The sequence below is a fragment of the Austrofundulus limnaeus genome, unplaced genomic scaffold (assembly GCF_001266775.1).
Source record: "Austrofundulus limnaeus strain Quisiro unplaced genomic scaffold, Austrofundulus_limnaeus-1.0 Scaffold225, whole genome shotgun sequence".
NCBI lineage: Eukaryota > Metazoa > Chordata > Actinopteri > Cyprinodontiformes > Rivulidae > Austrofundulus > Austrofundulus limnaeus.
Genome location: NW_013952627.1, coordinates 219456 through 230550, shown reverse-complemented (window position 1 = coordinate 230550; position 11095 = coordinate 219456). Strand labels below are relative to the sequence as shown.

General features: G+C 40.1%; 1 protein-coding gene across 3 annotated transcripts in view; it reads right to left on the bottom strand.

The window, feature by feature from the left end:
- The window catches only part of adora2b (adenosine A2b receptor), a 28270-nt gene extending 17987 nt beyond the window's left edge, over positions 1-10283 (bottom strand). The window contains exons 1-3 of one of the 3 annotated variants that reach the window (XM_014019619.1): positions 10140-10283; positions 9746-9852; positions 9148-9621 (exon numbers count right to left, since the gene is read on the bottom strand). In XM_014019619.1, coding sequence (XP_013875073.1) covers positions 9148-9470 — 323 coding nt within the window. In that variant the 5' untranslated portion in view covers positions 9471-9621; positions 9746-9852; positions 10140-10283. Of the gene's footprint in view, positions 1-9147; positions 9622-9745; positions 9897-10139 lie in introns of those variants that run through there. The other 2 variants (XM_014019620.1, XM_014019618.1) reach the window with 2 other exon arrangements.
- Between the last annotated feature and the right edge of the window lie 812 nt (positions 10284-11095).

Genomic DNA, 11095 nt, shown 5'->3' with positions numbered 1-11095 from the left:
TATCTATCTATCTATCTATCTATCTATCTATCTATCTATCTATCTATCTATCTATCCATCCATCTATCCATCTATCTACTGTATCTATCTGTACCTACCTACCCAATTGCTCCCAGGTGAATGCTGACTTTCATCCATACAGCACAAAACATCTTGCCACCTTTCTAGACCCTCTCTGCAGGGGTCTCATCCCTGAACAAAAGAGAGGTCAGACTGGAGAGGATATGAAAGTTTGGGACAATGTCAGTTTGCATCGCTCCAACATCATCAGGCAATGGTTTGTGACCAACAACAGGATGCTGATGGAGGTTCTCCCACTCTAATCCCCATTCCTTAACCTCACTGGGGATTTTTTTTCTCAGTTTGGTGATGGAAATTATATAATCTCCAGCCACAAAYACAGGTGACCCTTCCGGCTGCCATGGATGCGGTGTGTGATGACATCACAGCAGAAGCTGGATAAAGTACTCGAACAGATTCTTTCCTCGCTGCATYGCAAGAGAAGATCTTTGTGACGATGAGAATATGTGGTCCAACAGACGGGAACTTTAATGTTGTGCTCTGCAGCACTGTCTYTTCCTTTCTGTAACACAATGACATGTAGGTCAAATTACATCACAGACAGTAAAGATTGAAATGTCACTCCTGTCCAGTTTCTTGCAATCAATCTCCCACAGTTACAATTTACAATATGAAAATGAAAACTGCCATAGTTTGCTTCAGAACATCCTCCAGATATAGCACTCTGGTATAATGATGACTTACCCACAAAAAAATAAAAAAAGACTTGTCCTTCTGAGAGCAATGACACGTTCACTGACAGAAATGTAGTATTGAGAGATGAACTTGTGATTTTGAACAAGAAACTGGGTTTCGGATGTAATCTGTTGTGTTTTACTGTTTGTACTCATTGTTTTGAGAAATGCACTCACTGTTTGCCAAATGTCCAAAATGATTCAAGAAACATACCGAAGGGACTGAAAAAAAAAAACTAATAATAGAACAAAGCAAACTAATCATATGTTTAATCAAAGAAATGGTATGTTTTTTCTTTTATTTAGAAACTAAACGAGGTAATTTTAAATTGATGGYAGCAACACATCTGAAAATATTTGAGACGAGACAAAAGGCTGTAAAAGGTAGTGGTGTAGAGATAGCCAGAGGAGCTTTTTGGGACAAAGTAGATGAAAAGACAACAGGCCAGTAAGAGGTCTGTGTATAAAAGAGCATTATACAGTCTATTTTAATATGCCTTTGAATATTTCATCGTAATCTAGAGAAAATCTCTGAGTTCAAAGGAAAAAAGGTTGGGAGTTATTGTTTGATATCTGTAATCTYTGGGCCCTCAGRGGCCTCTCCATGAAAAACAGGTCTGATTCAGTTCTGGACAGCAGTGCATGAGCTCAGAACACTTCCACAAATCATTGTCTGTAAAACACAGTTCACCCTGCCATCTACAAGTGCTGCTTAAAGCTCTATCACACAAAACGTCACACATGAAAACCATAATGAAACACCGCTGTCGTCTCTGAGCCAAACAGACTGAGGTGAAGTAGAAACACTGCTCTGTGGTCAGACACAGATCAGACACCACATCTTCCATTATAAAAGAGACACATTTCAAAGCCTGCCTCTCTGATGGTATGGGGGTGAATTTGCGTCTTTAACATGGGCAGCCAAGACATCTCGTAAGACCCCCTAAATGCAGATATATATATATAAAACAACCTATAACAACTTCAGCTCACATCCAGATGACATTTTCTAAGAGATCTTCCATGTTTCAGCAGGACAAACAGCATCCATGACAACAACATGACTTCAGAGTGGAAGAGACTGCTGAGAGTGCTGGACTGTGCTGCCTGCAGCTCAAACCTTTCWATAACAGAAAACATTTGAAATAAAAAGTTCAGCAAAGCGGAGCCACGAACAGCTTGAATCATACATCAGACAAGAAAGAGAGGGTCCTCTTTCTAAACGTCCATCAGTTCCTCCTCAGCTCCTGAATGTTTACAGACTGATGTTAGAAGAGATTCTTCACACTTCTGTATTTTTCTGCATGCGTTCCTAATTTCAAAAATACATTACTTTTACAAATATATATATATATATATTTAAATATATTATGCTTACAATGTTCTGTTGTACATAAAGTACAGGTTTTTATGTAATTTTGCGTATTATTTTGTTGTTTTTTATTGTATGTAACACGATTTGTTTTGTCAGTTGTATAAACCAACGGTTAACAAACTTTTCGAGTTTTGACCCACAAAATAGGAGCAGCGGAGCGCTGTGTCCCTAACTGTTTTTTGGATGATGAACAAAGCATAGTAAGAATATTTATTATGCTAGTTTCATCCATTTTAAGGGCAGTAACTTAACACTTGGAACAACTAAGGCAAGCAGATTGTTGTTAGTAGTCATGTTTAAAATGTATTCAATCMTGGAAATCCTTTCCTTGATGTTTCAGGGCCCACAGTGCGGTCCCACCACTGTAAACTGCAGGAAAAATACAACGTGTGGGAGAAAGACGAGTTGGATATGTTTTAGAAAGTTCAAACAGCTGGAAGGTTGTGCCACATCAGCTAAGCTGACCTTTCTGTGGTCAAAATCTTCAAACAATATAAAGCTTTTATTGTGATAGCGTAAAAACCACAAACTGTATTCAAACACCAGCTCAGATGTGTAAAGTCTAACCGTCTGTGACTCAAACTAAAGTCTCTTTGAAAGCTGATTTGTCTGAACATGTTCASATTTTTAGTGTTTGTTCTCTTTGGTATGAATAGAAAAATAAAAATAATGACATAAATAAGCTTACTGGCCTGTTAGCACAAAGGTGTTAATAACRGGATAACAAAAACATGATGTTCACAATTTGATGCGATGGACTGGATCTTTACCCTCTGAGTAAGTTATGTTTTTGTGGTTATGTTTAGCACACAACGTCTGCAACRGTTAAAGTTTTCTGCCGCAGCACTCAGCTCAGTCTCATGATTTTAAATCTGCAGTGGGAGAATTATTCAGACTGAAGCGAACACACGTCCAGAAATCCTTCACAGTTTCTGCTGTGAAACATTTTCTCTCTTCCATGTAATGGAAACAATGACTTCACTGAATAATGGAGGCGAACCTCAACCTGTTCAGCTGATGATCGGYCATTTTTTAAATCTTTATTTTCTGTAGTGATTGATGCTGAAACTGAGACAATTATCCCTGAACTTCATTGCTTATTTTATACGAAATAACTTAAATAAACAAGTTCAATTTAACTAAACCTAGAACAAAATGTAAGGAAATGTGTGCTTAGTAGATTATTTCTTTGTTGTAACAACACTTCTTGATAACAAATCTGTTGCAAAGTCTGTTAATGGTGCCACATTTGTAAGGAACATGCATTTGTGGGATGAGCGGTAGAGCTGAGTATGTGGGTTGCGCACATGAAAAATTAGCCAAATTTATTACTTGTTTTGAGCTTATGGTATCCCCGGTGTTGCCAATCAGCTGCTTGCTACAAGATTTGTTACCAAGAAGCATTGTTACAAGAAAATAATCTACCAAACACTAATCTACTTACTTTTTCTGCTCACTTATATCTAAGATGYGATGTTAATTCAAGTACTGCACGATCAATAAAAGACGTTTTATTCCTGGGTTGCTGATGACGTAGTGTCAACGTCACAAAATGCAGCCGGGGCAGAAAGTAAATGCAGTCATGTTTCCTTCTGCTGATTCAGCCTAAAAATGCCTCAATTCTGTGCCGTGTAGGGTTGTTGCAACCGCTGTCATCAGGAGGAATATAAAAGTTTTTTTTCATGTTCAGAAAAACCACGACTAAAAACAGGAGGTGCAGAAAAGGACAATGCAAAATTTTGCGGCGACCACTTTCTAACAGGACAGGATCGTATCGTTAAAATCATGTTTTCAGATTTTTTTGCATTAGCGATAGCATTGTTATCATAGGTTAATGACTTAAACTCATTACTCAGCTGGACAGAAACAAGTCGACMGACATTTAAAGCTTCTTTGGATCCTAAACGTTTGACCCAACCTGAAACTAAATAAGTGAAGCTATTGTGAAGACAATATGGATCAATACCTAAATGTACGCATATTATTTTCACAATATCTCTTCTGCTATGGCATTAGTTGTACTCGCTGTGTTTTTAAACCGGAGCAAGTCACTTCCTGCCCCACCCCCCATCTGAATTTCGCGCGCCTTCAGTTCAGAGCCCTGCCTCCTGCTTCAGAACCAACTGTGATGCTTAAAATAAAGAGAATCAATTCAAACATCATTAAAAGGATTTTTCAGGTGTTTTGATATGGGGTTCTGTGGGAATGGGATGAAGAATTAATACATTTTGAAAGCTCTTCAGTTTGGAGTTCCATTCTAATGAGACTGAYGAGCTAATGGCTAGTCAGAATGAGCTCAAGACCAAAAAGGACTGCTGCCGTCTTTAAACAACTCCCCTCTCCAAAACATCATAAAAATTATAAAAGCTTGTGAATGTTTAACTGCTGTTCTTTTTAGTTCTTCACACAGAATCCTGTCGATATTTTAAGTACAAATAGCAGCAGCAGTTAGCTGTAGCATTTCTGGTAAAACTTGAATAGTTTTGTTTAAAGCAAAACAGGATGTAAAACTTTAAATAATAGTATTTACAYGAACTGCTATGAAATTTTAAGGACGAGGTTTATTTAGACAAAATCTGCTTTGGATGTGGACCTATCTACAACAGGTAAGATATTGACTGTTCGAGATCCATACTTGTAATTGTCTGAAACATCCTTTTTTTTAAATGATGAAGCTGAAGTCTGTTTACAGCAGGAGCCTGAGGGGGAAACGAGGAGCTGCTGATGAAGATGGAGACGCTCCTCAGAGCTCCATCAGCTCCAGTTCATTTCAGGGCACCAGCAGCTCGGAGGGAGAAAGTAGCCAGAGAGGTTGTTTTTTTTTTTTTCAATCAGAATTATGAGGCCAGGGGCTTGAGGGGAGCATCGAGTGGGTCTGTGGTTTGGTTATCTCGAGGGGATTCAAACATCTGGCCTTCCTCTTCCACTTAAAAACATCTGCAGAACACTTTTATCTGAGACTGAATCGTRGCTTCAGAGGCCTCACACAMACACACACACTGATCATGTCATCACATGTACAGTGTGTGTTGTCAGGTTGGGTGTGCAGCTTGCAGTGGAAACTCACAGAAAATGTCACATGAAGCTATTTTCTGTGTGAGGAGAGAAAACGAGGCGTGCTGCGGTTTGTTTGTTCTTTTTATCTAGAGGTCAAAAATAGATGTGAAAATTCAGACTTTATGAGTCGTTTGGTCTGTAGTGCGCAGCTTTTACCCCAAACTGATGTCAAACTGTCCTTTTGTGTCACGGCGCTGGAGCGTAATGGAAATGACAGGCGCAGCACGAACAGCCCCAACAACTGCAGCCTTAAAATAAAAACAAAATAATAAAAACAAAAGAAACTGACAGCTCTCTGACACGACACGAGTCCAGAAAAACACCACCTGCAGCCAGACACTTCCTGCCTGATAACCCCGCTGCTGCTCCTGGGTTCATGGAAACGCCAGGCGGCTCCACGCCATCACCGCTGGCAGCACCGCCTGGTTCTGTTTCCACCCAGGAGCTCTGAGACACCAGGTCCTGTGGCAGGAACTGATCCAGATGTGGCCAATCACACGGCCCCGTTTCCAGAAGGCGGCACGTTGCTGAGAATGTGGGAAAACTAATAAAAAACTTGAATGTAGCGTTTGTTAAAAACATGTTAAAGCTATATTTAGTTTAAAATAGTTCATGTTCTGGTTATTTATAGCACCAATTTACAATAAGTCTTCCCAGGGCTTTTTACAGCTGTAACAACTTCAGTACATCATGAAATGACCTGTTTGTGTTTGGATTTATTGGGCCTCATACAAGAACATGTTCATATTCTTATCCTAAATTTCTCTTACTTTTGTTCGTACGAAGGGTTCGTACGAACATGTCACGTCAGATTCAACAAACTCTTCTATCTTCAGGAAAAGTGTGTAAATGAGGAGCGTAAACTGATGAATGCATATCAGCTGCTCGAGCACGCGGAGAGGAGATTAGCATAATTACCACCCCAAAAACACCATATAAGGTTCTGTTTCCTGCCTCAGATACCAGGAAGTGTCCATTCATGAAAATGACAGCGAAAAGTAAAAAGAAGAACTTTACGAGTTCAGAGATTGAAGTCCCGCTCACCGAGATCTAGAAAATAAAATCTGTCATTTTTAGCAGCGTCAGTCGTGGAATTAAAGGAGCTGCTAGAGATGAGGAAGGAAATGACGACTGCTGTTAACGTCTCCCGTGGGTCGTATCCAGACACAGAAATAAAAATATAAATCATATTCATCTCTCTCTAGTCCTGCTCCGGGTTTTCTTTGGTAAAATATTTTTAATTTAAGTGTAAACAACTGTGTTACATAGTTTTCATTTATTTGGAGGAGGAGTCAACCCGGTCGGTCGCGCACCGCTAACCCCCACCCCACCCCGGCCTGGCCGTCTCCCCCCTCCCGCAAGTGTCAGATGCAGTTCTGAAAAAAAAAAGCATTTTAAAATGTCTCCAAACTTCAATTAATGCATAATTTAAGTTGGTTTTTAGTTTGAGAACTTCACATTACTATTATAGTGTTGTACAACAGCATTAAAAGCCAATTTAATTTAATCTAACAAATTTATGTTGTTAGTTACATTTAAAATCTAATTCCAATTCAAACAGAATAGCCTATTGTCAACGTAATTATGACGTGTGATTTATTTTCAACTCAAAATATTTTCTAAATAATGAAATATAAAGTTATTAGTGAAGAAAACCCGTCTGGATAACAGCAGACTGACTGCTCGTAAAATATACGACAGGTCTGGACCACTCGTGAATTTTGTTCGTATCTGAAAAAAATCTTAGAATACGAAAACATTGGTGAATGCCACAAATTCTCCTAAATCACTCGTACGCATGTATAACAGTTCTTGCATGAGGCCCATTTCTAAAAGGAGAAACAAAAGAAAGAACTGCACTGATTTTCTGAGTGAACTAAAAATAAAAACAGGAATTAATTGTGTACAGGTGAAAATATGTGTTGAACGGTTTGCAGGAAACGGTCGACAGAGAAGGGCTGAAACTACAGACTGGCATTGAATGGTTCTGATCTTTGGGCCTGGAGGCGGGCCAGCATTAAACCCACACTGGATGCTTTAGTGGAAATCACTGCTGGGTTCAGGGCCGCTGCTAAAATGTCCCTCTGGGCGAATCCACAGCTGAAAACACAGGTTGAATGACTGATCTGGACCTGAGCTCAACAACAAACAACCCAGAAAATGAAAGTTAACTTTTGGTTGTTCCTGAATTTTTTTGGATTTAAAAAAAAAATCAGCTTGTTCTCAGAGAGGATGAGGAGTTTTGCCCATTTATTTGTCTGAAAATTGTTTTTATCCTGATTCTGGGTCAACTTAACTCAAAAGTATCCATCTAAAAACAAATTTATAAATATTAGATTATATTCTGAATCTTCTAAGAGAACTAATCTGTCAGCAGGGACACCAGTGTCACCACCTGTCTCAACGCGAGAACTAAACTGTGATTGGTCAGAAGTTTGTGGGCGTGTTGATGGAAGCAGACATTTATAAAGATGGTCAAACAGACAGAAACTCATTGATGGAGATAAAACAGTTGTTTTGTATGGAGGAATCTTTCTGCCAAAAACTGTGGAGCTTTAACCAGGACAGAGTTGTGGACAAAATAAAGTCAGGTATAGGATTTTTTTCCCCCTTGAACCCCGTGCTGTGATATGTACAGGGGGAGGGGTCTCCCAGGAGCTCGGAGTGGTCTGGAGGTGTGTGTGACAAACAAACATCAAACAACAAGGTGACTACGAATCGACCAGTTGGCCAGATCGAGCAAACTGAGAGACTTCTCGAAATAAGGAAACTTTCCAGGCCAACAAGTTTAACAATCTTTAAAATTCTGCTCTTGCTTATATATCAAATAAAAATACTTTTTGATTGGATCTATGATTGTAAGACTCATAAACATGGACAGGTTTTGCAGTGTACTGATGCTCAGGTTAGACTTTCTCACTCACTTTTGACTTGGGGTCCCAAAATGGCGGCCCCTGGCCTGGATCTGGACTGAAACGAGTCTAATGTGGACCCAAAGCTGTTGTTAAAATTTAACAAGTTTTTTTTCCTGAACCCTTTCTTTCCCTGTCATTATTATAAACTGATAATCATTTCTGCAACCTGGTCAGATGTTTGGTTRTTTTTAATTGTAGGCATAAATAAACAGGATTTAAAAGCTCTGCAGTGATGCGTTTATTTTATATTAATCAGTTTATTATCATTTTATTGTGTATTTCATGTACGATTTACACAATTGCTTTAGAAAAATTAATTTAGGTGGACCTCGATTAGATTTAAAGAGAAATTGTTGCTTTTTCAAAATTTTGCACTGAGCAGCCACTGAAACCATTTTCAACTGGAATATCATGAATATCAAGAAAACCTGTTTTATTTAAAGCAGAACTTGCAGCAGATAATATAAATGTGTTCACTGATCCGTGGCAACTTTTCCAACTCGTGTTACTCTATTTGAAATGTTCTGTTTGTGTTGAATTCAGCAAAGATTTGCCACAAGCTGCCCGGTCAGAAACTCCTTTTCTGACTCGGTTTCCTGGATCGTTTTCACCTGCTGACCTGCTCACCTTTGAACAAACTGCAGCAGATAGGAGATAAAACACACAGGCTGCTGAGTGACTGAAGGAATTTCCATGACTCAGATGTTTCCCACTGTTGTTGCTGCGGGTCATTTACAAACCAAAATGCACAAAAATAAAATAAAACAAAAACTCAAACCAAAGCTCTAAAATAACCACTTTTAAGTCCACAAGTGTGACTCTTAATCATGTTAAGAAAAAGTTTAATTTGATTATGATTCTAATTTTAGATAGAGAGATTTTTTAAAGCTTCAGAGCAGAACAGCTGGATCAACACATCTGTTGGATCAACTCTTACAGACTTTTAATTAGTTATAGACTGATAAGAGTTCACTTTTATCTTATAACTGCAACTATAACATACTTTTTTTTTTTTTTACTGTTTTGACATTAAGGTACCACTCACCTCAGTGGGATCTTCACAGCCAGGTATCTGTCGATGGCTATGGCCAGCAGGCTGAAGATGGAGCTCTGCGTCAGGACCAGGACGAAACAGGCGAGGAACAGGCATCCATAAAAGTCCAGGGGCAAGCCGATGCTGATGATGATGGCGAAGGGGATGGCGAGGCAGCCCACCAGGATGTCCGCCACGGCCAGGGACACCAGGAAGTAGAAGGTGGCGTTCTTCAGGGTGCTGTTGATGGCCACAGCCCAGCACACCAGCACGTTGCCGGAGATGGAGAGGATCGCGATGACTACTTCGATCACGATGTAGTAGTACACCTTCATGTCAGCAAAGTCTGGAGTCCGACCTGCAGGTTACATGGGTCACACTCATCCGCAACACTTTCTAGTCCCAGAGGAGTAAACAACAACAACAACAACACGTCTCTGCGCTGTAATCCAGGAATCCTCCACAAGTGGCTGCGCCATCTGCCATCTGTTAGAAAGTCAGCGCATCAGTTGGAAGTTGAAGTTTGGTTGAAGTGGGGAAAGCTTTACATTTGTTTAAACCTGTATTTTTTTTTATTTGTCTCCTTGATGACAACAAGAGTGGGACTCACCTCAACGAATCTGCGCATCTCCTCGGGATGATTTCAGTCCAGCAGCGACCGGAGAGCGCAGCGTCTGAGCGGCATCTGCTCCCATCTACACACAGGCTGAAACACAACTTCCGAGTGCAGTGAGGGAGTGGGGTTTACTCTGAAGCCACGCCCCGACATGCACACAGCCCCCCACCCCCCGCGTGCGTTTAGATGTGCAGTGGAAGAGCTGAGTGAAGTGGAATCCCGAGCGCGCGTCACCGCGCGTAATTACGTGGCACGGCTAATCAGGCTCGTGGTTAAAAGGCTGCTCTAAGAGCAGCAGAACGTTTAAACTCTCAAACTGTGGAACACTTTGAGTGTTGAAGCTGACGTCAGTTTCTAAGTTGTGTTTTGTGAAGAGTTAATATCTTACCTGCTGCAGATAGCTGCTCGGAGGATCAGAGTTTAAGCTCTGATGAGCTCCAGCTGAGACTAAAGAATGGTTTATACTTCAAGTTGAACGACTTCTTGGTGCTGTGGCATCACAAACATGTCCTGCTACCTTGATGACACCCTGTTGTATTAATTACCTCCAGTCAGAAGTGTGTCATGTGACTCGCAGTGATTGGTCAGAACTTTTGTGAGTGTGTTTGTTTATGTAGATCAGGGCGTATGTTTACTGCATGTCAATTTACCTAAAATGGTTTGAACCGTTCAATTCAGTGCTTTAGATTCAATACACACTATGTATCAAACAATGCAGATTTTTAAAATGTATTTTATCAGCTTGTCTTCTGAAGATGCTCTGTGTTGAAGGATCAGTGGATCTGTGTTCGACTACTCCACCTAGGCTGCATCGTCGAGCACAGATCCACTGAGAAACTTGCTGTTGCCGACTTAAAATAACTTCAAGCTGCAAAAGCTCACAGCAGCTCTTCCACTAAAACAAAACTTTACGCTGCTGGCTTGACGTCACACAGATACTTACATATTGTGGCAGCCAGCTGTAGCATTTCCAGTGCTGCTTTGATCATTCCTGGCAGGAAAATCTTAATCTGCTCCAGTAAAAAATGAAAGTTCAAAAAGGCTTTTGCATGTCCTGTTTAGAAATGTTGAAATTTATTTGAAGGCAGCAGCAATATGTTTTGGAGGTGGTTTTATTGTGACAAGCCAGAGTCACAACAGCTTCCAAATAAATGTAACAATCAGAAAATGACTTCACTCTGCAAGATTTTATAGCATTTTCTGCAAATATTCACTTCACCATCAGTTTTGTAAGATATGATTATTTCTGCAGGAAGCGGGCCAGGCTTCATCAGAAGTGCTACAGTTACAGCGGGTAAAATAAGTATTGAACACGTCAACATTTTTCTCAGTAAATATATTACT